General features: G+C 48.3%; 7 protein-coding genes across 7 annotated transcripts in view; 3 read left to right on the top strand and 4 right to left on the bottom strand.

Annotated features, from left to right (window-relative positions):
* Positions 1-80: 80 nt before the first annotated feature.
* On the top strand, positions 81-2,561 carry MGYG_01120 (hypothetical protein; the record flags this gene model as incomplete). Its single annotated transcript, XM_003176988.1, has 3 exons — positions 81-232; positions 289-2,248; positions 2,418-2,561. 3 exons carry the CDS (start codon positions 81-83, stop codon positions 2,559-2,561), a joined length of 2,256 nt encoding a protein of 751 aa, XP_003177036.1.
* A 1,123-nt stretch (positions 2,562-3,684) lies between these two features.
* Positions 3,685-5,590, bottom strand: MGYG_01119 (hypothetical protein; the record flags this gene model as incomplete). The annotated part of the gene is made up of 3 exons (XM_003176987.1): positions 3,685-4,708; positions 4,837-5,411; positions 5,576-5,590. The coding sequence occupies 3 exons, from the start codon at positions 5,588-5,590 to the stop codon at positions 3,685-3,687; spliced, it is 1,614 nt and encodes a 537-aa protein (XP_003177035.1).
* Positions 5,591-6,244: 654 nt separating this feature from the next.
* MGYG_01118 (hypothetical protein) lies at positions 6,245-7,352 on the top strand (the record flags this gene model as incomplete). The annotated part of the gene is made up of 2 exons (XM_003176986.1): positions 6,245-6,713; positions 6,766-7,352. 2 exons carry the CDS (start codon positions 6,245-6,247, stop codon positions 7,350-7,352), a joined length of 1,056 nt encoding a protein of 351 aa, XP_003177034.1.
* Positions 7,353-7,414: 62 nt separating this feature from the next.
* MGYG_01117 (hypothetical protein) lies at positions 7,415-8,374 on the bottom strand (the record flags this gene model as incomplete). The annotated part of the gene is made up of 2 exons (XM_003176985.1): positions 7,415-8,225; positions 8,301-8,374. 2 exons carry the CDS (start codon positions 8,372-8,374, stop codon positions 7,415-7,417), a joined length of 885 nt encoding a protein of 294 aa, XP_003177033.1.
* A 414-nt stretch (positions 8,375-8,788) lies between these two features.
* MGYG_01116 (N-(5-amino-5-carboxypentanoyl)-L-cysteinyl-D-valine synthase) lies at positions 8,789-17,978 on the bottom strand (the record flags this gene model as incomplete). Its single annotated transcript, XM_003176984.1, has 4 exons — positions 8,789-10,054; positions 10,107-10,199; positions 10,273-11,724; positions 11,790-17,978. 4 exons carry the CDS (start codon positions 17,976-17,978, stop codon positions 8,789-8,791), a joined length of 9,000 nt encoding a protein of 2,999 aa, XP_003177032.1.
* Positions 17,979-20,999: 3,021 nt separating this feature from the next.
* MGYG_01115 (leptomycin B resistance protein pmd1) lies at positions 21,000-25,037 on the top strand (the record flags this gene model as incomplete). The annotated part of the gene is made up of 5 exons (XM_003176983.1): positions 21,000-22,145; positions 22,169-22,193; positions 22,377-23,223; positions 23,313-24,617; positions 24,671-25,037. The coding sequence occupies 5 exons, from the start codon at positions 21,000-21,002 to the stop codon at positions 25,035-25,037; spliced, it is 3,690 nt and encodes a 1,229-aa protein (XP_003177031.1).
* Positions 25,038-26,439: 1,402 nt separating this feature from the next.
* Positions 26,440-26,536, bottom strand: part of MGYG_01114 (hypothetical protein) — a gene marked incomplete at both ends in the record, with an annotated part of 906 nt that continues 809 nt past the window's right edge. The window contains one exon of the mRNA XM_003176982.1: positions 26,440-26,455. Within this exon, the coding sequence (XP_003177030.1) occupies positions 26,440-26,455 (16 nt within the window). The remainder of the gene's footprint in view (positions 26,456-26,536) is intronic.

The following is a 26,536-nucleotide window of genomic DNA, read 5'->3' as shown; positions in this document are numbered from 1 at the left end:
AAAACCGCGCGCGACTTTCTCCCCGCAGCCGAGAGAAGAAGAATACGAACAGAAGACGAAGAAAAGAAGAGGACGGCAAGATGCCGGAGTCGAGTGCGCTGGGCGAGCTGTTCATCGAAGGGCCATCGGATCCTGATGCGCAAGCTACCGTGACGGACTTCATTGACTACACCGAGTACCTGCCCTCCGACCTGGTCCGCTCCCTGACTTTGATTCGCGGCCTCGATGAACGGTATATGTGACACTATTAGGCGAATTTTCGCAAGCAATGACAATATCTTTGCTGAGGCGGCTCCCCGCAGAGTCTCGCCCGCAGCCGCATATACTACGCAAGCAGATATCAGAGCAGCTACGGCGCGCAGTCAACGCCCGTGAATCGGCCTTTGCAGAGTCTTGCCGTCTCTATGATCTTGTGGACCACTACGTTGATCGTCTCGGGAATATAAAATCTAAGCTATGCACGATACTGGCGAATCTAGGCTCGATAAAGGAGGAAGAAGCTACGACTGAAAAGAGACCAGGCACCGCAGAAGGGACAGGTACAGCGCCTCGGATCACCCTTCGAGTGGACGGTCAGAAGACTTCAGGAACTGCTCGTCGTCAAGATACAACATCACAGAAAAAGTCGAGGAGCCAAAAACCACCGGCCACTTCTAAGGCCGGCGTTGCACTACTGGAAAGCCCAGTAGCGGGCGGCCCATCCTTTGGTCTACATCCGGATCAAGTCCTGGAAAAGACAAAGAAGGAAAAACAACCCAAGAAACAAAAGTCGACACAGCCTACAAACAAGTCGGCTGCCGACGCAGCCAAACCAGCGCCCATTTTGGAACCCCCTCCCGAGGACGCCGTAATTGGTGGTGAGTATCGGCCATGGCTACGATTGACAGAATGGGAAATGGCAAGACTACGGAAAAAGATGAAGAAGAACATAGTCTGGCAGCCTAGCGATGTCATGATACAGCGAGAACTGGCCCTGGGATCTCGTGGTTGGGATGGCTATCTGGCTGCCAAACAAAAGGCCGAGGAGGAAGGCACCGATTTTGTGGATTGTGATGATATCATGAACACTTATTCCCCTAGTATACCCGCCTTCAAAGGTGCTGGAATGCCGCCGCAGTTAAGGAACGAGGAAAGCAAAACCATTCTCAATCGAGGTATGAAACTCAACGAAGCAAAGAAGCAGAAGCGTGAGAGCCTGGCTCGGGAACAAGCCGCTGCCCTTGCCGCTGCGGAGGCGGAAATGGCAGCCAAACGTCTTGGAAATATTGGCTCTACCTTCAAGAATCTGTTCTCGAGTCCTGCGCAGCCATCACAGACTTCGGCTCCCACACTACCCGCTCCATTTGCGCCATCTGTTGTTCCTGATAGCGTTCAAAACACTGGATCTTCAGGCAATACTAATAATCATAATGCTCCCTCTCTAGCTAATGATTCAACAGCTACGCCTAAGCTAAAGACAAAACCGAGCACGTCTAAGAAGAGAAAACTAGATGAATTAGTTGATGCCGTACCCTCTGGGCAAGAAAAGGGCGGCTCAAGACCTGTATCAGCCGGGGCCAGTCCGTCGACCAAACCTGCTCCCAAAAGGCTACAGCTCACAATGCCCGCCGCTGAGAACCAGCCTCCCGCTGGGATGAAGAAATCTGCTAAGCCTACCATATCACTGAAACTCCCTGTCCTTCCACCCAGGCCAGGCTCCAAGATATCTTCCCCCATGACTTCCCCTGCTGAACCAAAATCGGCTGTTGAATCCTCGACTCGCCGCCGTTTATCTGGTGTTTCCAAGGTCGTACGCAGCGCTACTCCTCCCGCTGTTGCCAGGACATCATCCCGTCGCCGTTCAATTACCTCCGGATCGATCGATTCTACCACCCGTGAACGTCTCCGGCGTAAGAGCACAACTCCAGCCATCAGGGACATCACTAATAACCAAACAGCCATCACAGCCACCGGAACCGCAACAACAACTGCCGCAGTAACAGCAGCTGGACGACGCAGCAAACGGCCTGCCCCTGGCCCTGTAACTGCCGGAGAGAACGGGGGTTCGGCAGTAAGCATAGGCAAACGGAAAGCCAAACCGGCAGTTAAGAAGAAGAGAGACCAAAAGGACAACAATATATCGTCCAAGTCCGAGGATATCCGTATCGATGAGGATGGCGTGGTTGAAGAGATTGATCCAAACGAACCACGGTATTGTCTCTGCGGAGATGTGAGCTTTGGAACCATGATATGCTGTGAATACGATGATGTGAGTGACGTCGAACGAAGTGTTGCTGCTTGTTTGTTAAGTGTGTCGTTTTTCGCTACTGTCACTTATCTCCCCTTTCTTGCGCGATCCTTTCTCTATCAAGGCACCACACCTTTGTTTGTCTTCTACATTCTTATAGAAAATCACATACTAACACATTTCTATCTAGTGCGAGAGGGAGTGGTTTCATCTTGACTGCGTTGGGCTGCCCGAAGTCCCCAGCCGCCTGGCCAAATGGTACTGTCCTGAATGCCGCAAGAAGCTAGACAAGATACCTCCAGACGGCATCGTACGCACAAGTGGCCGACGATAGGAGCAGATCTAAAACCAAAAGCAACAACTGCAAAAAACACAACATAGTCAATCACTTATGTTCCTTTTCGTTTCATTCCTATTTCATTTTCGGTTCATCGGTATGGGGTTTAAGGACGGGGCGAGATTTGGTTCTTTAGCATCTTGCTCTTGGAGGGGGTTTTATATGTTCATTTCTTATGAATCATGGGAGATATGACGAGCTCGGAGTCTTTATTTTTCAGTGCTTTCTTTTCAGTCATTCACTGTTCCCTTCTTTTCTACTGTGGTTAATCATAACTACTACCTTTTCTTGATATTTTATTATTCTGGTCACGCCAGTAGATAGGCTATAAAGCAGCATCCATACCTTGGCGTGTGATGGAGAATTACAATTGTTTAATTGATCCAGAGTATCATCGTTACCATAGATGGGCATGTAAAGTATGGGTTGAATTGATATCAGCCAAAAGGAGATGCCAAAGCTACCCAATTGACGAATGAACGTCTAGTACCGAGGGAACGCCAACAAGTGCATCTTGGTTGGCGGACGAGTGAAATCAAACGATGTAGAAGGAATCACGAAGAAGGGAAGCCGTAATAAACGGGAGAGGGATGTGTGCAGGGATAGTAAATAAAATATGGTAAGTTGGTGCATGAACGAGGTACTAGAACGCCGCATGGGTAAATAATTGGATGGATAGAGTTAAGATCAGTCGGATAAATCTTTTATCGCATTTCGCTTCCCTGCGAGAAATCAAACTCTTAAAAATTGGTTGGTTGGTTGATTGGTTGGTTGATGTGTTTGTGAACTTTCGTATATATATGTAAAGTGGTGGCAAGCAACTATGAAAATTGGCAAGAAGGAAGGAGAAAAAAAAAAACAGGGAGCCGACGAAAACATAACAGGGGAAGAAAAAAGTAGTTCAAGATTCAAGAAAAATTGCATAAGGAAATTGATGGGGAAGAAAGGGTACAGTTCAATATCCAAGGGGGTTTCCGTTCGTTTCGTTTCCGAAGTAAATAATATAAGTCATTCCATTCCTCCGGCCATAGGTTAAAAGAAAATAGGTGGTTTTTTCAAGAAGAGAATAGAAGGAAAAAGAGAAGTAGAAAGAATCAAGATATAGTAGGTTGAAAGAAATTCACTCTTCCATGTGGCCGAAGACGCCGTCATCGTCGTCGTCCATGTGTACGACCGAGGATGGCGAGCCACGGTCTGACTCGCCGTCTTGAGAGCCTGACTGCTGATGGTTGGCTGGACTGGTGCTGTCGTTCCTTATGTTGGAATGCTGGGTAAGGATATCAGGTTTTATGTCGGCCATCTTGACGTCTCGCTCGTCCGAGACGCGGTATGATATAGGCGTGTGTGTGGCCATGGGCAAGGCATCAAAGATGCTTGGTGTGGATGCGGCTAGGTTTCCGGTTATAGTTGCCCCTGAGACGCTGCTGCCGCTGTTGTGTGAGAAGTTCATGCTGTTAGAAGGGCCAGAGATGGTACCGTTGTTTCCAAAGAAGCCATTGGGGTGGTTGTTGGCCAATGCCATTGTGCTGCCGACGCTCTGGCCCAGGAACCGAGCCGGCAAGGGAGGGACTGGGGGAACCTCCTCTGGAATGGCCATGGGTCCTGATCTTGGAGTGCCGAAGTTGCAGAGTTCGATTGCAGCAGCGAGACCGGCGGCATCGTCGTCGAGGACACCGTTAGTGTCTGCGGTAGACGGTCTGGTATCTGTACTGGAATGGCGGAAGTGAGAGCGTGCAGGCGAATAGGAAGGAACGCTGCTTGCGCTGGCGAAGGAGGCTGACGGAATGGACTGGAGGGATTGGGAGAAGGAGTGATTATGATTATAATTATTATAGCTGCTATGGCTGCTGGGGTAGCGGTAAGGGTCGTTGGATTTGGACAAGGCACCGTCATCACCGGTAGGGGGCGGCGTGGTCTCGGTCGAGCTGAGGCCGTCACGAAGCTCAGATATGCCGGAAACAGTGGGAGAGGTTGACGAACGGTCAGAGTCACCGCTCCCGCTGGCTGCTGCACGAGCAGCCTGCTCCTCTGAGACGGGCTCATTGAGGGTGACGAGGACGCTGGCGGCTTCGAGCAGCTGGACCTGTTGGTGTTTTGATATGAGGAGCTTTGATGTGACTGCCCATGCCGGGTCGTGTTCCCACCTATGCCCCCAGATATGTCAATACATCATTGCAACGAAGCAAGAGCAAAAAAGAAATTGATACATATATATGTATATCAATCCATATAGGCATATGCAATGAAAGAAGGGAAAACGGGGTATACGCACATATGCTTGGTTAAGCAGCTGCTATGCTTATACCCCTTCCCGCAGCGGTCACACTTCAACTCGACGAGCGACCTCTTGCCCTCCCCCTTCATGAGATGCGAGCCCTCACTAGCCCGCCTGCTTCTGTGCTTGATGCTGATCGGTCTGCCGCCGGTGGGTGCTCCCGTCGAGAGCTCTTCAGTGATGGCACTGGTGTTCAACGAACCCGGGACCTGCTTGCGATCGACTGCAGCCATGCCGTTCCTAGCAGCATGGGAGGGCCCGAACCCGGACGACGTGCCTGCGGAGGTCGACTCGAGGCCGGCAGCCCGCCGCAGACTGAGGCCCCGGCGGTGGTGGGAGGTGTGTATGGGGGCTCCGGTGCTGGCGCCAGACTCGCTGATGACGGCGGCAGCGGCAGCAGCAGCGGCGGCGCTGTTGCTGTTGGCGGCGGACGAGGTCATGCTCTTCCGTCGAGTAACGCGGTGGCTGTAGTTGAGGGCGCCCAGCGAGACGGAGTGCGAGTGTGTACGGCCATTGCTGGACTGGCGAGGGTTCGGAATGGCTTGAGGCAGCGGCCGCGAGGAAGAAGAGTCCTGCTGGTCGACGAGAGCCAGAAAGTAGGGAGTTCGGTTAGTGATTTTGTTCTCGCCACGATGGATTTCACGAAGCCCCCCGGAAAACACCCACAACAGCGGCCGCGGATGGTGAATTGGAGCATCCCGGGGCCGCTGGAGGGTGTCTCTGCCGACGTACGCACCTTGAACGAGGCCATCTTGGGCTGTGACGAGGGAGGAGAAGGGAGGGAGGCGGCGGCGGCGGCGGAGGAGGAGGAGGAGGGTTGATGGTTGTTGGTTGTAGGAGCGAAAAGGTGTAGTTTTTTTTTTCTTCCTTTAAAAAAAAAAAAGGCCCGGCGCCAGGGGCAAAGTTAAGATCTCGACAAGGCGACGGACGACAGGGACGAGCAGGACTAGACAGGCATTTCTTCGTGACGGCGACGGTCGAAGTAGAAGACGAAGGAAGTAGATGAAGACGAAGATGAAGCAGAAGTCGAGGAAGACGCAGAAAGTGGAGAGAAAAGAAAATAAAAAATGGCGACGAGGTGGATCTTCGGGGGTTATTTTTGGCTGTAGATCAAAGTAAGTAATACGACAGGCAAGATAGAGACAGGAAGATGTAGAATGAATAGAAAGACCAAAGGCAGGATGTAGATAGAAGGATGTAGAGAGCGAGATGTTTGGCTGTAGAAGTTGCATAGAAGAAGGCGAAGATCAACTTCAACTTCATCAACCTCGACTTCAACTTCAACTTCAGCTTCAACCAACATCTCAAGACTAACAGCTAACAGCTAGCTGCTTTACTAGTTACGATACATAATACGGCTGATATAGCCTGTTCGTCTCTGCCTACGCACGAATAAGGACCCGGGATGTTCCTCTCGCGCTTCAGGAGCGACGACGAGGAGGAGGCAGAGGACGTCTTTGCCAGCTTCCTGCCCGTCCTCTTCCCCGAGTCTGCGACTCCCTGCGTCGGCCAGCCAGGGCAGCAGCTCGTCTACTCGTCGCCTGCGTTTGGAGACCTCGCCCTGACGATACCAATACACCCGCTGGATAAGGACAAGGCGGAGGAGCAGGAAGAAAGAGAAGAAGAGCAGCAGAAGAGGGCGAGAGGACAAGATGTCGACAAGGCCTGCACGCTGTTTGCTCACTTTCTCTGGGGCTCGAGCTTGCTGGTGACAGACGGCATAGAGAGAGCTTTTTCTTCTTCTTCTGATGGTGGTGATGATGCTTCAGTATGGAGCGTGAAGGGACATGATATCCTAGAACTTGGTGCAGGCGAGTGCAACTACTGCAAAACCAAAGAAAAGCATAACATCTACATAAATCTGCATGGCAGCAGTGTGTAGAGACAGATTGCTGTCAACTCATTAACAGGAGAACGCAATTGTAGGTACCGCCCTGTCTTCCATCGTCAGCGTGCTTGCCGGCGCAGAGTCCGTCACCGTCACCGATCATCCACTAGCCCCGAGCCTGTACGGGTCGATACAGTCGAACATCGACAGGAACATACCCAAACACCTCTCTCACCGCATCTCCGTCCAGCCGTACCAGTGGGGGGTCCTGGACAAGGGCGGCAGCGTCGACGAGGAGGAGCTGGAGACCAGATTCCTCGACCAGATGGCTGGCTTTGCGGCTGCCAACAGGGGACGGTTTAGCCGGATCATTTGTGCAGACTGTATATGGATGCCGTCCCAGCACGAGAACCTGATCCAGACTTTACTCTGGTTTCTAGCTCCCTCGTCCAGTACTCCTGCTGCGGGCATTGCATGGGTGGTTGCAGGCCTTCACACCGGTCGACATATTGTAGCCTCCTTCTTTGAAAAGGCCGTCTCGGCCGGACTGGTGGTCGAGAAGATATGGGAGCGAGACATGAATTCCACCGAGGGAGAGACGACGAGGGAGTGGAAACCCGTTCGAGAGGACGAAGGACCAGAGAACAGAGCTCGATGGTGCATCGTGGGCCTGCTCAGTAGGTAGTAAATCATCATCATCATCACACTTAGATAACTCAATAATATAGATATAAAATAAAAGCACTTTTATCTATTCCTCTGGAAGCATATCGTACATACTCCCTGCCCTTCCTGTCCGCCAAACCGGAACTTGGGATATTCAACCCGGTCATACACCGTGAAGCAGTCACCGTGGTCTCCGGCAGTGAACCATGAGACCAGCTCGCTCTCCGTCCAGTTGCAGCTGGTAATAATGAAGAACCCTCCCTTCTTCACCAACATGAGTGCAACGCCAGGATACTTCTCACATATCCTCCTACTCCCTCCTTCAGCGGACAGAGAGACGGCATCAAAGGTGCCCTTGTCAAGCACGATATCAAACCCGCCCTGCTCGAACGGGAACCAGTCCACCTCCTTGCCAAACACACCACCACGTATGTCCTCTTCGTGCCTTGGGTCAAGAATGTCCCATACCTCGAACCGTATCCCTCCATCTCCTTCTTTCTGACCGTCGCTTTGGCCCGCCAACTGCCTGGCCAGCTCAATGCTCTTGATCGAATAGTCCACTCCCACCATGGGCCCTGTAAACCCGCCTTCTTCCCGTAACAGCGTCAGCATGCTCCCATTGCCTGTCCCCAGGTCAAGTATGTCCGGCTCTCTGTCTGTCTGCGAGTAGTCCGGCGCAAGCGGGAACTTCTCTGAGGTCATAAAGTCCAGCACCTTCTGAGGGGCATTGTGTTCGCTGAACCAGGACGTCCCTATGTCTGAATCGTCGTCCTCCCCTTGGTCTTCGTCTTCGTCGTCATCTCCGTCCGTCTGCTGCTCATCACGGCGTCTTCTCCCGTCCCGCTTAGAGGATAGAAAGTGAGCGAGCGAGTTGTCGTAGTACGTCTCCCAGCTATGTTTCACCGTCAGCCACGATTCTTTGCCCATCACAAGCTAGTTATGTACTTCAGCACAGCCAAAGACTTACTATTCCTTTGTACCCAACTCGCTGGGCTCGAGATGCTGGGGATGATATCCCTCTTGTTCCTCCGCCAGGGACATCTTTTCCTCCTTTTTGGTGCTTGTTAGTGGTCAATATCAAGTATTTCTCGTGGACTCGAAATCGCTTTTTGTCCCTCTTCATTTAGTCCCGCTAAACTACGACATCGCCAAAGCTCAGCACCAGCAGAAGACGAAGAAAGAGAAGGCGAAGGAGAAGAGATTACGCTCTCGAGTTACATCGAGGCCTTTTTTCATTTCTTTTATCTCCTTTACCGTGCTATTAATTATAATGGATGAAATTTCGATGCTTGAATTACCGGCCAGATAAATAACTAGAGGACTCAACACTATCATATTTTATAACTTACCAGGAACAACCAATTTGATATCAGCCGTGAAAAAAAAAACAATGTTCAATTTGGTCATTAAAATAGAAAGGAAACCCCATCTCATGTTCCATGCCGATATCATACCCTAGACTGCCAGATCATGACACCGGAGACACAGGTCGCGGAGGACTGGGTGCTGGAAGACGTCTCTCACGCTGAACTCGAGCCCCCTACGCCGTGCTAATGCTACAGCCTTCATCGCTGCAATAGAGTCGCCGCCGAGGCGGAAGAAGCTGTCGTTTGCACCGATACGATCCTGGTCGTCGATCTTCAGCACTTCGGCCCAGAGACCCTGCATCACACACTCCCTCTCTGTTTGCGGTGGCGCTCGCTCCTCGGCCAGGGACTGGCTCAGGGCTTCAACTTCCTGCATTGAGAGGGATGCAGCCATACGGCGTAACTCCCGTCGATCTGCCTTGCCCGTTGCTGCAATGGGGATGCGTTTGACGGGTATATAAGTTGACGGAAGCATGTACCGGGGAAGTAGATCTTCGATCCGCTTCCGAACACCACTTATCATCTGCTGGACCACACGGTCGTATTCATTCTCTGGAGCGCTGCTGCTGATGCCATCCACGGCTATAAAGGCCGTAAGAGTCTTGTCCGCGATGCCAGAAAGCTCAACCAGTTCGGCCACAACCTGCACAATCCCGTTTTCTCCCAGGGTACCGCACTCTTGCATAAATTTGACCGCAGTTGAGCCAATGTGATGTTCAAGGTCCCCCAGCTCGACACGCTGACCCCTGATCTTGATCTGCGTGTCTCGGCGACTGAGGAAGAGAAGAGAGCCGTCTTCCTGGTATTGGACTAGATCTCCGGTGCGGTAGAGCCGCCCACGACGGCCTGGATGTCTACCGTCTGGAGAGCCATGTTGAAGCCATACGGGATCGCTGATGAAGGCTCCAGACGTCTTTTCGGGATCGTTGAGGTACCCTTCACCAACCAGCGGCCCTTCGATCCAAAGCTCACCGGGGGCACCAACTGCAGCCAGCGCATCTGGGTTTTCTAGGTCGACAATCCATGTACACACACCAACTCCCCGACCAATCTCCCCTCCCTCCAGGCGCTTAGGCCCATATAAGATAGTGCTGGTGGGTGTGCATTCGGCCGGGCCGTAGGCCAATGCCAACTGCGTTTCATCGCCAATCAGGTCAAGATCGCTGGGTAAAATAGCTTCACCACCCAAAATCAAAGTAGATAATCGGGAAAAGGCGCTTCTGGGTTCGACAATCCGAGCTACCGACGGCGTCAGGTCGACGACGGTCGCCCGGTATTTCTCCAGGCAGCCCCCAAGATCATTCTCAAGTCCTCTTGGGAAGGAATACAGAGGCACCCGCCTGTAGTCAGAGCCCTAGTAGGTTAAGCCAAACCCATCAAAAGGCATATGACGTGAAATCCAATACCCTTGGTTTACCACTAAAGCCGAGAAATTCTCCCTGGTAAGCAATCGCACTGGCAAAATTTCCGATGGGTAACCACCACTCCTTTTGCATCCCCTGTCGTGCCGGAAGTAAACACAACATAGAATGGATCGGATGGATGTACGACAGGCCACTTAGGGGTACGGACCTCGGCATCAATAGGCAGAAATAGATCGTCCCCTACCACATGTACTGCACACTCACCCAGGCGTTCAAACTGGGATTTGTTCGAGGCAGATGATATTATAAGCCTGGATCTTGAGCTTGTAAAGACCTGACCTATAATCGACCGAAGCCTTTGGTCGGGGAAAGAGGTGTTGATAGCAACAGACGCTGCTCCAATTTTCATGACAGCAAGCGCTGCAACTGGCATCCACTTGGATTTTTCGAAACAAAGGGGAATAATGCTTCCTCTACCAGCCCCTTTGGCAAGCAGCTGGTGCGCAAGCTTAGACGACAATTCGTGCAGTTCACCATATCTCAAATCTCCATCCCATGCGTTGACAGCTGAAAAGTGTGGCTGTTGAAGGACTCTCTCAAGAATGAAATCGGGTATCACGCCATCAATTGGGGCCGGTAACTCGGCATTCCAGGTCCAAATATCATTCAAATCTCGCTGGCTTGCCACAGTCATGCTACGCAGCTTGTCCTCGCGCAGATTCATGTCAAGTAATTGTTCGATCGTGTGCTCCAGACTGTGGATGAGACGGAGGGCTCGGTTTATGCTGACAATGCGGGAATCAAATCTCATAGAAATCTCTATGTCATGGCTTTCTCCTTCGCAGACTTTGACTATCATTGCACGGTTACCTCCCTTATAGACTCTTCTTCTCGCGTCACCGTCAGTGATGCTAGCCATTTCATGATTTCCATTCCATCCTGTTCTGCAGAGGTCAACTGATATCACAGTTTGGAAATTGCAGGCAGTTTCGGCTTCATCTGACAGGGTAGAAATATGTTCCAACTGCATACGCCGGAAGGGCGCCATGCTCCGAATTTTCTGCTGGATTCCCGAGAGGAACTTAGTAACGCTGTCGTCCCAATTAAGCGCAATGCGAGCAGGCAGTATGTTTCCAATCCCTTTGTCATGCAGGCTAGCTATCCCAAACAGGCTTTCATCAGAATTTGAGATGTGAGCGGTCAAGATGGCCCATGCTGCCTCGACTATGGCCTCTGCAGAGACATTCCCTGCAGTGAGGTCAAGTCTTTTCAGAGATAGATGTACTTCCTCATCGTGTTTAATCTCAGCAGCTACCATCTGCTTAAGTTCGGGAAAGTGTATACCATGACTGTTAGAAAATTCGCTCTTCCAAAAGGCGTCTGCGGCAGACCGTTCAACACCGTATTTCCGCACAAATATCTGGTCAAAGAGAGGTGCTGATTTGGCAGATTGGTAATTGCTCTTGATCGTACTGCCCCCCTGAAAGTCGCATTCTCCATTGTTACTGTCAATATCTATGCTCAGGAGATAGTCAATAGCTTGGTCAAGGGCCCCATAGACTTCTTCAGCCATCTGCCTGGTAATGTATGGCTGTCTGTATTCTAGCAAGAGATCGGTATAACCACTGCTGTTTACTGAGACGTTTAAACTCAAGTCATACTAAATCATAACCAGTCTTGAGTTAGCGAAATACTCTCCATAAATCCATAGAATCTTCCCCTTACCTCATGGCCATCCTCATCATCTAAAGTTTGGAACATAATGCTGTACTTGTGAGCCTCTTCCTTGTCATGAGACCGAATTGAGAGAGACGTGTTGAAAAGTCGTTGTCCAGATAGCCCAAGCCGGTGGAGGACTTCCGCTATAAACACATGCTGTATTGCCATATTCTGTTCTGACTTATTGGAGGTAGCCTGCAAGACCTCCTTGACCGGCACTCCCATATCAACCCGGCTTATAAGAAGATTAGCTAGCGGACCAACCATTTTTTCTACTCTGTCAATTGGGGCATCACGCCCTGATGTGAGATAACTAAAGCAAACCTCCTTCATCCCTGTATAGTGAGATAGGGTTATTGCCCAAGCCACCTGCAGAAAAGCAGAAAACAGGATATTTGACTTTTTGCAGTACTCCATGATGTGAGCTTTGGAGTATGGAGTGCGACTAGTTACCTCATCGAGTGTTTCGGGTATCATTCCTCTTAGGGATGGTGATAATGTAGGGAAATTGCAAGGCTCGATTCCATCTAAGATGGTTGCCCATGTGGCTGTAATCTTTTCCTTTGGGGTTTGGCCAATGTATCTAATCATGTCTGTAAACCTGGGGGGGTCTAGCAGACCCAAGCCATCATAAGTAGCTGCGAGCTCTTCTAAGAGGATTGGCATAGATTGAGCATCGTTCATGGTATGGTTCATGTCAAGTCTAAAGGATACAGTATTTGACGTTTTCGATTGGCATATAGTTAACGAATGCTGCGGCTCATTCAAGGATAAAGATGGGGGTCCTGTATTTTTCAAGACCGTAGCCATATCACTGCTTTCAGTTTCCATCTGAATCACTCTCACTGGTGGATTGTCTAGCACCAGTTGGATAAAACCAATACCCTCGGGATGAAGGGTAAAGATCGAAGAGAGAACCATATGTCTGCTTGCCACTACTTTCCAAGCTGACTCTAGACGTAAAGGGCAAATAGGTTCACCAGAAGAGACACAGCGGCATATGGTGCGAGTGTGATAGGATGCAACCCCCTTGGCTGCACTTATTAGCATGCCTTCTTGCAAAGGTGAGCATGGATAGATATCCCGGATTTGTCGTGGTATGAGACCCATACGAGGCATTTCCTGTTCAAGGAGGATATCCAGGCCATTGTACGAGAGGGGAAGAAGAGGCAAGTCACTCAACGTGAATCTGGCTGGAGCCTGACCAAGACTGTGGGAAAGGAACTCCAGGTCCTGCGAAAAGTTGTGAATCCACTTTTGGAGACGCTCATTATGTATCGTTTTAGGGAAGATGAATTCAACCTTTAATTCACCATCAGACACGGCAGCCTCTATATCAATAATTGAAGGCCGTTGGGCCGCCTTTGAGACTTCACTTATCGTCTGAAGGGAATCACTAGACTCAGAAGGCGAAGACGGGTCGAACAGTCCATCTTCTTTTTCCAGCTGCTGGAATCGACCCGTAAAATTGAGCACGAGTTCAGGTGCGTCATAAGCCTTGAATGCCAGACGGCCAGACTCACTGTTGTACCGGCACGCCCAAAATTGCTGTCCCTTACCAGGCACCTTTCGTCGCGTGTCTTTGACAAGCCGGACTACATCTCGAATCAGAGAGTGACTAAGGTTAATTGGAATGGCAAAAGGATATATAGAGGTAAACCATCCAACGGTACCAGAGACATCTGCCGGCTGCCCACTAAACTGTTCACGGCCATGGCCTTCAATCCAAATTGCCGGCGCGCTGCGCTCTGGGAAAGTATGAATAAATGCATGAAATAGAGCACCAAGAATAAGGTCGATACCCTCAGTCTGCAGACTCTCATTACTCTTCCCGAAGAGCAGGGAGCTTACGTCTGAAGAAAAAGATACTTCCACAGACTTACATTGGCTATAAGTATTTTCCTCCAAGGGGACACCCCAAAAGCCCATCTGAGGCTCGGGGATTGCGTAAGGGAGTACTGCTAGTGGTGATAATGTGCTCCCTATTCGGGCCTGATGTGTACACCAAGCCTGAAATGACATTGTCTGGAGAGAGCGTAGCTTGCCAGATTGAAGGTGATCTTCTAACTCGGCCCAAATAATTCTCCAGGAGACAAGATCGATTACCAAGTGGTGGGCAGACAATAAGAGCATTTGGTTACCCTTAGGTAGATGGAACAAATCACAGGCGAACACAGGGCCTTTCCGGATATCCATACTCTCCTGTCGAAACTGAGATTCAATACCAACAGAAGCATGATCCTTCACCGTGTGTTCTGCAAACACAAATGTCTCTGTACTGTACCTGGAAATTCTTTGCTTCCAGGTATGAGTTACCGGATCTTTTTCGAAGCGTGCTCGTAGCATATCATGACGTAAAACAATTGCTTGAATAGCAGCCTCAATGGAGGAACCGGAAACGGTGTCTTTTAGATCAAGAAGAAAGAACTGATTGTAATGATTAAGCCCATCTGGGTAGGTATCGAAAAAGTTATATTGAATTGGGGAGAGATCAAACAGGGTTGTTGAGTCTTCCCCAAGTCTCGGAGCTGATAAATTGCCTTGGGGCGCCACCTGGCAAACCTTTGCTAGATTCCGGATTGTTCGTGATAGCAATATATCACTTACTGTTAAATGAATATTATGCATTCGACACTGAGAAACAATTTGCATAGCTGATATAGAATCACCCCCAAGCCGTGAGAATGTTGCATCAATTGATGCCTCCTGTTGTGATAAGTTGAGAACAGACATCCACGTATTCCGTAAAACTGTTTGGGTTTCACTCAATGGCTCTATGTCGTTGTCGCCCGCTTCTTTGCCCTTTGCTTTACCCTCAACAGCAGATGGCTTAGCTTGCGAGAGCAGGGTTCTACCCATCGCACGTAGGCGCTTCCGGTCCGTTTTGCCATTAGTCACCATTGGAATTTCCCATAGAGGGAAGTACATAGCAGGAACCATGTATGAGGGAAGCAGCTGTTCCAATTGACCAGTAAGCCCCTCAGCTATTCGCTGCACTGCAGTATTATGCGAGTCTTCATCCATATCTTGAGATCTAGGGAGGGCTAGAAAACCCACCAGTGTAAGGTTGCTGGTTCCGGGAGCCTGTTGGACCGCCTCAACGACAACTTGGAGTGCAGGTTGCTTAATAGTCCGACGAATAACACTTTCAATTTCGCCTAGTTCAACACGCTGGCCTCGGATTTTTACCTGGTCATCTTTTCGGCCTATAAAAACAATATCTCCATCTGCTTCATATCGGACTAAATCGCCAGTGCGGTACACACGCCCACGGCGTCCGGTCTTCTGTACCAGCCAGACAGGGTCTTGAATAAAAACGGCTGCAGTCTTCTCAGCATCATCAAGGTATCCATCTCCCACAAGAGGCCCTTCGAGCCATAGCTCACCGACTGTGCCAACTGAGGCTAGTTGCTGTGGGTTGTCCTCTTCCACGATCCAGGTGACCACCCCAAAACCACGGCCAATCTTAACTCCAGTTGTTGCATCCAGAGGGGAAATGAGGGCTGTTGGAGTACACTCTGCTGGGCTATACGCATTGATAATCTGGGTATGCTCTCCCGCTAGCAATGCGTCGCTTGGTAATATCACCTCTCCCCCAATAATCAGCGTAGTCAAGTTTGATAGAACATCTTTTCCTAGGACCCGAGCAAGTGATGGTGTAGAGTCCATTAAATTAATATCGTATTTTCGTAAAGATTCGGCCAAGTGGTTTTCACGTTCGGCTGGGGAGGGTATACACAGACATGCTCCTGCGGTCAATGAATAGAAGATGTTGGACCAAGTAACATCAAACGCGTATGAAGCAAAATCAACCACCCGTGATGTATCATTGTATCCTAGAGCCTCACGTTGGTGGGAAATAGCAGTACAGAGATTTTGGTGGGTTATGCGAACCCCCTTTGGGATTCCAGTACTGCCAGAAGTGAAGACTATGTAAAGGAGGTTCTCGGGGCGAATTACCGGTAATCCTGAGGCTTTCGGCTTACCACTGGGAATTGAACGATAACGGCTCCATCCGACTACAAATTGCTTAAGCCCAAGCATCTGGGCCAGTGATGCATTTTGTTCGGAGCATACCAACACCGGTGAAGTCGTCTGAGACACTATCTGGGCTAACCGCTCATATGGTTGCTTTGTGTCCAGAGCAACTAAGATTCCACCAGCTTTCACGACAGCCAGAGCTGCCACAGGCATCCAGAGTGACTTCTCAAACAATAGTGGTACTATGGCTCCCATAATTCCTATCTCTGTAAGTTGAAATGTAAACATGGAGGATATCTCTAGTAACTGTTGATATTTCAGGCTACCATCCCATGCATCAATCGCTAGGAAATTAGGGCACTCAAAAGCCTTGTTTTCAATCATGGTATGAACACATTCGCAAACAGGATCGGGTACCTGTGCGTTCCACTTCAGCACATCGGCTAAACCCCCCGAAGAAAACGAGGATATTGATGCAATTGCGTCTGCGAGCCTTTCCCGTCCATTGACATTACCAACCAAGAACCGTAGAGTCTTCTCAAAGTCTTCAATGACATAGGTCATTTCCGAATTAGGGAAGAGGCGTGTGTCAAATTCCATCTTTGCGTAGATCCCATCGCTAGCTAGTCTGCAGTCAATATCGATCGCATATCTGCCATCACATGGTCGAGGCCCAATTGACGGACGAGTAAGTTCGTTAATGAAAGGCCGCCCTGGGCGCTGACTATCATCCGGCGAATGGTTGTGAATGACAAGAAGTGAACGGAAACGGCAGGCGGTGGCGGCATCCTCACTGATATGGCGGATATTCTGCAAGCCGGTTTGTTCAAAGGGAATCATATCGGCTATTTGGCGATGCACCGCCTCCAATAACTGGTAAGCATTACCTTTCCAGTCCACCTTTACCCTAACGGGGACCGTAGCAATGGCAGGACCCGCCATATGTTCAATTCCTGGAACTGCTGCCTGGCGACCTGTTACTGTCACACCAAATAATGCTTCATTAGCGTCGGCGCGAATGGCCAGTACTAATGCCCAAGCAGCACGGACAATTGTGGCAGCTGTGAAATCACTCCGGCCCCAATCGAGTTCAGACACATGGTGCGACATGATAGTGGTTAGGACATCTGGGGCTGGATCTACATAGCCTGACAAACCTATCCATGGAAACCCAGTGCCTCGAATTCCCGCAAATTGGTCTGCCCAGAAGCGGTGAGCAGCAATTTCGTCGATGTTGTGAATATATTTGATATATGGCCCCATGGCTAATAGCTCGGGCCCGCTTTCTTGGTAGTATGCATGTTCGACGTCACTTAATATTAAAGGAATAGACCACCCGTCATATAGGGCGTGATGCATTTCCCATGTGAAGTAGTAGGTAGCTTCTTGGTAGTTTTCACCGATTATACCAAACCGAATCAAAGGCTCACCAAGCCCCATACGAAGCTCTCCATGTGTGGCATGCTGTCGGAATTGGTCAAGGGTCGATTCGAAAATCCATTGCACTTCTTCGTCAAGGACAACTTGGACAACCCCGTAGTTCGGTAAACTGACAATCCGTGTACGTAGGATAGGATTCATCGCTACCACTTGATCCCAAACCCGCTTGAACCGCCTGATATCAATGTCCCGGTCTATCCTATAGATAGATTGTTGTACGTACTCGCTGAAATTGTTGCGAGTTAGGGCAAGCATTCCCTCTTGTAAAGGCGTACATGGAAGTACGTCTAACACGTGGGATTCCTTGACATTGCAGAGGTACGATGCATGGGTACGAACTTTTTGCGTATCCAAGGACAGTTTAAGTATTGAGAACGGCGGAACAAGTTCATGATTGGATGAATTGACAAGCAAGCGAGCTCGAGCGACCAGGTCTGTTAATCGTGGCCTTTGAAAAACATCTCTCACGGTTAATAAAATCCCACGTTCACATATTTTTTGGCTCAGCTGTATTGCATCGGAGGCCGAGCCACCGCGTTGAAAAAAGTCGTCATGCTCCTCAATAGTATCAGGGCTGAGTCCAAGTACTCGAGCCCATAACAATTGTATCTGGCTCTCAATTTGAGAATCTAAGGGATCAACGGACTGCGTCTTTTCCGAGGCAGATGTAAACTCGGCCCCTGGGGCGATCAGAAAGTCGTAGTTGGCCAAAGGGTGCAACTCCGGATGGGATGGCAAGTCGTTTTGGAATTGCAGGATCGAAAGAGGTGGCATGATATCTACCTCGTACTATTGGATTTAAATATAGGCACGGTAAGATGAAGCCAGGATGGTCGATAAAAGATTTCCTATGCCATTTTTCCTTTCCACTGACTATAGTTTGGTCAACCAACCCAAATATATAGGAGGGGCTCGCGGCCGGAAGTGGCCCCAGGCGTCTTTATAAGAGAAATAAGTTGACCGACCCGTCTCGAGCTCATGTCACGGCGCCAAAATGAATGCATTTCCATATGTCCGATTTTCCTGGTTGCTCTTTGGCCCTTTTCTAGGGTATCACCTGGGCTTTGCAATCGGTGACATTGCGCAGCCGTTCCATCGAACAGAAAAGGAAATAAATAAATAAAAATAGAATAAAATGAAAATAAAAGTAAAGGGTTCCACCATTCTTGAACAGTGCATTTATCGGGTTTCTGAACCCGATGTTCCACTTACTGTTGCAATCATGCCAGGATATAAATCAATTTTCGCTCTCCGGCCATGCTTGTGTCTCTGCGTAACCGGGTTACTATAATCAGTTAACGGGTATAAGCGCCCGCTGTAATCCTACCAAAATGATAATACCCAATATGCCATTCCCAAAGATATGAAAGGAGCCACACAGTCCTTCCTGTCTTTGCTTTGAAAAGTGCATGGCTGGGTATCTTGACCGACGCGTGTGGTTGACAACGCGACCCCAAAACAAACCAGCCCTGAAGCAGATCATTTTCCGATGGTATCACACGAATGGTGTCCAACATGCGCTCAAAGTAGATTCAATATCGATGCTGCCAAACGGTGTTCCTTCGGCGTTGGTTGTCGGTCAAACTTCTCCATGTCACAAATAAGCGAGGTTACAGATGGGTCCCGGCTGAGAGGTCAGGTGATCTGGATTTCGCGCCCAGGCGGCTAGCTCGGCCCTAGTTACGACCAATAATCGTTCGAGGAACAATAGTTACATCTATGCTCTGCTAACTATTGAGCATGAGCTCTGAATATGTCTAGATCTCAATTCATGGCCAACTGACTACGTGATGTCAACCCGAGGTGTCTCGGCCGGAATATCAGTTATTGTATTTTTCTATCAGCTGAAGTGATCATCCTTCGGTCGACGGAATTAAACACACTGGCAGCAACGTGCAGGCTAGTATCACACACTGCTATGATATTATCTGGGTCACCGCGAGTGTGGGGATCTGGGTATTGTCCAATACTAACAGAGTAGTTCTTAGCCTTGTAAAAGCAAATAACTGAGTTTTCTCGAAGATCAATCTTGGAGCTTTCAGCTTGACATTATGCAAGCGCAAGTCGGTTAACAAAGCTTGAAAGCCTTTCAGTAGAAGGAATAACCCTTAATTTTATCAGGCAGGCTATGTATAAGCTGGGTTTTTATTGAAAGGTTCACCCTTATAACTAATCTGTACTCACGTCCTTCAAGTTGCTCATAACAGTCACTATACTTACAAATGCTATTACGTTCCATATAGAACTGCTGTTAATATGCAGGCCTGCTGAAGAGATTAAAGTTGATCCAACGTGATAATCCCGTAGTTTGTTACCCTTGTCCAATTCTGTTTTAGTAAGGAGGTATCACACGTCTATATACCACAAGCACCAACGTACGACAGCTTCGGGCCCTTGCGACACTTGTAGTACGGCCATTTCATAGTTAAAGGCAATTTGCAACATTTGCATCATTATTTAATCAAGCAGTATTCCTAGGGGAACAGACTCACCTTTTTATTACCTTTACTGAGTGAAAAGTACAGTAAAGTTTTATCATGCAGTTTACCTCGTTGCTGAGAAGAAGTAAGGTAAAGCGTGTATTTCTAGGTCTTTGAGAACCATAGGCTGTTCGATATAGCTTGTAGAAAAGGCCAAGCAACGGCAAGCTTATTTCGACTGACATGGAACTCGGCTTTTGACAAGGGCCGTGGCATTGGTGAGGTTATGACTTGACAGCGACAGGCCAGTTGATAGATTCATTCCTTTGACCACCAATTTTATAATTCCACATTTCCAACCCCTCTATGATCATAAGCTACAGAGTTAGGACTTCATGTATATAGCTGTTGATCTCTATAATGTGAAATATACATATTATATTTTGTGGCAAAGCTGGCTGTAGACACTTGCTCTTTCCTAGGAGGTAATTGGTCCTTATATCTATTGTCAAGCTCCCGGCAATGGGTTGTACAAGGCAGCTAACAAAGCTCTTGGTCATATTAGCCAAACTTGGTCCTTAGCTGAGCCCTGCACTTACACAGTTTAAGGTGCATATATTCCTAACACATAGTTAAGACCTTGTAAAGGGCTTTTATGTGTGTACAAGATCCTTCCCAAAATTGGGAATACGCTAGCTCGTGTGGTTTCTCAGTGATGATGATCTACGTCGTAACTTCCGAAGCAAAAATCTACTACAGGATTAGTAATTGTCTTGAATTGCCACAGAAGGGATTTTGCTGCATTTCATATGAAACCTTCCACCTCGCTGAGTTAAAGGTATGATGCAATATTGTCGATTGTCGAGGGTTTATTGGATACATGATCTTGAAAGTCAGGATCTCCAGTTGATCCATGGACGTCAATTATAAACTGTGTACAAAAGTAAAAGGCAAATTAAATGATTGTATGAGAGGCACGGAGTATGTATAGCGGAGTACTCAATATTGAACCTCTGAAGATTGCGTAAAGCTGACGTCCAACATCCAAACAAGCATGGCCACAAGATGGGCTCGAGCGGGCCGGGTGCGGAACCCTAAACTAAAGCCCTAAATAAACTTTCACTAGTAAGCATGGATACGGGCATGGGTGTGTATTGACGGAATAAAATACCGTATTCAGCGCGACCAAAATATCAAACACTGGATCCATCGATCGTCGAAGGATTCATACAACTGCTTAACCATGTTAACGCTATGCTGGAGATGAGTCATAACGATTTTGGTATGAATATTTATGAGAAGTCGGTTGCTGATTGAAGGGAGGAAGAGATGGACGCTCAGCGTGAGGAGCGGCGCTGGATAAATGCCAGACATCATGGAGCAACTCTCGTCAAGCAGTCGACCCTCTGCTGTTGACGACGATGAGTCTGCCAGAGAGGTTCTTCAGCGCCAGCTTAATGGGCTTCCAGCCGTCCAAATGAAGAATTCTACTGTGCTCGCGTATGCTCGGCCCTTAGATATAGCTTTGATTGCTATAAGCACCCTATCTGCTATCATTGCAGGCGCGTTGAATCCTCTTCTTACAGTCATTTACGGCCTTCTAGTTGGTTCGTTCCAAAAGCATGCACATGGAATGGAAGAGAGTTCTCAGTTATCCTCCAGCGTGTCTAAGTTTACGCTCTACTATGTGTATCTTGGAGTTGCGGAATTCGTCCTTATATACATCGCAACCGTGGGATTCTATTATTCAGGGGAACGAATTACGCGGAGTCTACGGCAGGCCTATCTCAAAGCCATTATCCGGCAGAACATCGGGTTTTTTGATACCCTTGGCCCGGGCGAGGTTACAACAAGAATATCCGGAGATATGAATGTTGTTCAGGAGGGAATCTCGAGTAAAGTCTCAATATTTCTGACGGCTATTGCGACATTTTTATCAGCTATTATTATCTCCTTTGTCAACAACTGGAAACTTGCCTTAATTCTCCTTTCAATTTCTATCCTTCTAGGAGGAGCAGAGTTTCTGGGAGCGACATTTGCGTTAAAGTATAGCAGAAAAAATTCTGCGTCCCTAGCCAAGGGAGCATCAGCTGCAGAGGAAACATTTGGCTCTATCCAGCATGTTTCTGCCTTTGGGATCCAGGCCGCTATGGCTAAACGCTACCAGTACTATCTAAGTACTGCAGAGAAGTGGGGATTGAAGATGCGGTTATCAGTCTCGTTTATGATAGGAGCCATCAACGCGCTGCCGTATCTTGCCTATGCATTGGCATTCTGGCAAGGCTCTCGCTATATTGTTAGTGGTGAGTCAACCGCATCTGCTGTCGTTACTATCGTCCTGGCGACAATTATTGGCGCGTTTGCGGTTGGGAGAGTTGCCCCCAGCGGTGAAGCCTTCATTAGTAGCATCTCGCATGCAGGAACGATTCTCAAAGCAATTGCTCGCCAATCGCCATTAGATCCATTCTCTACAACTGGTCACCAGCTGCCGAAAGTTCAAGGCGATATTGAGCTGCAAAATGTTAGCTTAGTATACCCATCCAGGCAGCATGTGCAGGTCCTGAATACAGTAAGCTTAAAATTTCCAGCGAATAAAACCACTGCCTTGGTGGGTGCATCAGGATGTGGAAAGAGTAGCATCATTGGGCTGGTTGAACGCTTTTACGAACCTACTGGCGGAAACATAAGTAAGATTGTTCTTCAGTGAACTCAAACAGGCGGTTGATACTGATCCTACATCCCAAAATTGTAGCTTTAGACGGACACAAAATAGCCGACTTGAACCTGAACTGGCTTAGACAACAAATTTCGTACGTTGTCCAGGAACCTGTCCTGTTTAACAGGAGTATTTTAGAAAATATTCTGCTCGGCTTGCCTGATCCTGGGCTATCAAGACCAGAGCAAGAAACACGAGAGCTCGTGTATTCTGCTGCCAAAGTTGCAAATGCGCATGACTTCATCATTTCTCTACCCCAGGGGTACCAAACTGAAGTCGGCACCAAGGGACTTCAACTTTCTGGTGGTCAAAGGCAGCGCATTTGTATAGCAAGAGCAGTTATCGCTAACCCGAAGATTCTACTGCTGGATGAAGCTACATCTGCCTTGGATGTCAAGTCAGAAAGAGCAGTTCAAGAGGCATTGGAATCGGCGGCGCAAAACCGTACGACGATTGTGGTTGCTCATCGTCTATCAACTATCCGCAATGCTGATAACATCATCGTCATGTCAAATGGCTCTGTGGTTGAACAGGGGCAACACGATGAACTTATGAAGAAAAGCGGGATGTACTCCACTTTGGTAAAGGCACAGCAGATGGACATCCCTCTTGAGCATTCTGTGGAAGAGGCAGAGGATATGCACATTTTAAAGAAAGAGCAAACAGGAGAGCCCTTTATGACAGCCTCGGATTTAACCAGCATCAAAGAGAGTCCATGCCATGAAGACAGCGTCTACGACAGAAATCAGCAAGATACTCAAGCAGAGCAGAACCCAACCTTCAAGACGTATTTTCAAGTTGTAACACAGCTTAACAGGGAGGAAATCCTGGTGATTCTTATTGGCGTTTTCCTCTGTTTCATCGCCGGCTGTGTGATCCCAGTGTAAGTTTATGATACCTGTGATTTGCGGTCAACTTGCTACCAACCCTAAACGCGAGCACCTTGGTGATAACAGAGGTATATACCAACAGGCAATCCGTTTTCTTTGCAAAGTCGATCAATGCCGTTTCTTTTCCAGAATCTCAATATACCCAGCTCCGACATGAAATCAACTTCTGGTGTCTCATGTTTCTAATGATTGCGATTGTCAACTCAATCGCATGGCTCGGTCAGGGAGCATGCTTCTCCTATTCCACCGAACGACTATCTCATAAAGGCAGATACCAAATGTTCAGATCCATTCTTCGGCAGGACATGGCTTTCTTTGACCAAAAGGATAATTCACCAGGAGGTTTATCCGCCTTCCTCTCTACCGCGCCAACCGAGCTCGCAGGCCTCAGTGGTGCAGTAATTGGAGCCTGTTTGACATTCATCGCCACCATTACAGGGGGAGTCATTTTGTCACTAGCAATTGGCTGGAAGCTTGCCCTTGTCTGTGCCGTAACAATTCCAATCATGACGGGTTCTGGCTATATTCGACTCAGGGTTCTCTCGCTCTTTGACGGCCAGATGCGAACAACTCATCAAGAAGGTGCCATGTATGCTAGTGAAATAATCACGGTTATCAGATCTGTTGCCTCCCTGACGCTTGAAAACCATGTGCTTGACGAATATAGCCAGATTCTGACCCAACGGGCAGCGAAAACAATGAGGTTCATTTTCATAACTTCTACACTTTACGCTGCATCGCAGTCCTTTACATTTTTCTGCATGGCACTTGCATTCTGGTACGGTGGAACACTGCTGGCAAATCATGAGTACAATACGCTCCAGTTCTTCATATGCTTTGTCGCCTTAATTTCAGGGGCACAGATTGCAGGGGCTATTTTTAATTTTGCCCCTGACATGAGCAAAGCGCTACATGCTGGTCAGCGTGTGAAGAAGCTCTTCGAATTAAAGCCTAAAATCGATACTTGGGATAACTCAGGCCAGCGCATTGCTGAAAGTGCTGGACAGCTTGATATTGTTGATGTCAGTTTCCGGTATCCTAATCGGCCTGAACGACTAGTTCTTGACAAGTTCAATCTTAGTATTCGTCGTGGCCAATATGTGGCATTGGTTGGGCCCAGCGGCAGCGGTAAAAGCACTGTGATTCGCCTCTTAGAGAGGTTTTTTGACCCAACTGAGGGTAAAATCTTTGTGGATGGAAATGATATATCCCAGCTCAACATCAACGACTACAGAAGCTTAATATCTCTTGTTAGCCAAGAGCCTACCTTGTATGATGGGTCGATCAGGGATAACATCCTTTTAGGCACCGAGAGGGAGGTGGAAGAAGATGAGCTAGTGCAAGTGTGCAAGGGAGCAAATATCTACGAGTTTATCTCGTCTCTTCCGTGAGTATCTTAGGTCAACTTCAATTGTCTTCTACGCTAACGAATAACCCCAGTGATGGGTTTACAACCCTAGTTGGTTCTGGGGGAACTATGCTCAGTGGAGGCCAGAAACAGAGGCTCTCAATCGCCAGGGCCTTACTTCGGAATACTCAGATTCTGCTTCTTGACGAAGCCACATCTGCGCTAGACTCGGAGTCTGAAAAGGTGGTTCAAGACGCTCTTGACAATGCTACAAAGGAGCGAACTACCATTGCCATTGCCCATCGACTAAGTACCATCCAAAATGCGGATCTGATATGTGTGCTAGATCATGGCAAGGTAGTTGAGCAAGGAACGTACTCCCAGCTCCTGAACAAAAAGGGACTGTTCTGCAACCTAGTGCGGATGCAAAGTCTAGGGGTCGTTGAATCGGCGGACTAAACAACAGCAAATAGTTAGTTACCCGAAAAAGCAGACCATTAACCAGCTGTGTATTTTTGCATATCATTGTTTCTCGTTGCACGTTACATCTGCTACCACAGGAGCACAAGCCGGGCAAAGCCCGTGTTCTGCAAGTGTCACCGTCGTACCATTTTTGATTCCGTCTCTAATGCACCATTCTCCTCATTAAGAGATGCAGTATAACGCGAAAAAATTGCATGGTATATATGTGACTTTGAACAGCAAACCTGCCGTGATACTGGCCCCCTCTTCCTCTATCACCTGGACCAAGTTACAGAAGGAAGAGGGTCACAGAAGACCAATTTGTAGATGATGATCAACGGACCAAAGGGCGGAGTGCTGTTGATGGTATCACAGGTGTACACTTGTAGGAATCATCGTTACCCCAAGCTACGTTGTATTACATCACCGGAATGAGGAGCAAACTGGCAATCCTCTCCCGTCATACCAGCCGTGAATGCAACTTGCAAGGGTATGGCCAATCTTCAAGATATGTAATCGCTACACAAATACACAAGCCCCTCGCTGAGCAATGAGACCGGAAATTGAGACGGTTCATAGCGTTCAGCTGGTAGTCCCCCCTTTTTTCGTTCTTTTCTCAAGAAACGGGTTGCGAAAACTAGTTGTTGCAATATGCATAGCTAGCCGTCTATCGCCATACCTTACTGGTTATGAGATGATAGGATTCAAACTAGGAGAGAACTAAACAGTGACTAGATATCGGTTGTATCTACTAGCAAAAAGGACATTACAGTGACGTACGCCAGGGGCTCACATAGCTAGCTACCTACCCTGCACATGGTCTGGGACACTAGTATATCCTACCAACAAAGCCTACTAGTGAAGAGAAAGAGATGAAAAGGGGGAATTGACCTGGTATTATGCACTACTCTTATAGTATCCTAACCATTTGCAAGAAACAACGCCGTAGAAATAATAATGGAAATCAAATAAGGTCAAGAAAAAAACAATATTGGCATAAATCTTGGGATCGTGTAGAAGAGTCTCAGAAAAGGCGCTGAGGCTAGGGGTGTGAAGGGGGAAGGGGGTTAGCTACATGCTTGCCTGCCTGCATGCCTACCTAGCGATGGGATGCTATGTACGCTGAGAGTGCGCCGGGGGAAAATGAAAAATGGGGGGTAAGGAGACAAAAGGGACGGGATGAGGACGGGTAGGAATTAAGTGAACCTAGACGTGGAGAAGCGAATGTGTCGAGTAGTTTGTTTGGGTTGATTTTGATAAATGTGAGATCGAATGAGAATCAAAGCCAGCTTTGTTTTTTTTTTCTTTTGTTTCCTTGTTTTAGTGAAGATAAGAAAGGAGAAAAGTGGATGAGTGAGTGAATGTTGTTGATGGGTTGTTTGGATGCAAGGAAAATGTTTCATGGCGGTGCGTCGCTTCGCTGGGTATAATAATAGAGATGGATGTAATAGGAAAAAAACCACAAAAGACCAAAGGCAAGAGATAGCCGGATTCCC

Source organism: Nannizzia gypsea, genomic scaffold (assembly GCF_000150975.2).
Source record: "Nannizzia gypsea CBS 118893 supercont1.1 genomic scaffold, whole genome shotgun sequence".
Classification (NCBI taxonomy): Eukaryota; Fungi; Ascomycota; class Eurotiomycetes; order Onygenales; family Arthrodermataceae; genus Nannizzia; species Nannizzia gypsea.
The sequence above is the reverse complement of the archived record's forward strand: the minus strand, read 5'-3'. Positions and strand labels throughout refer to the sequence as shown.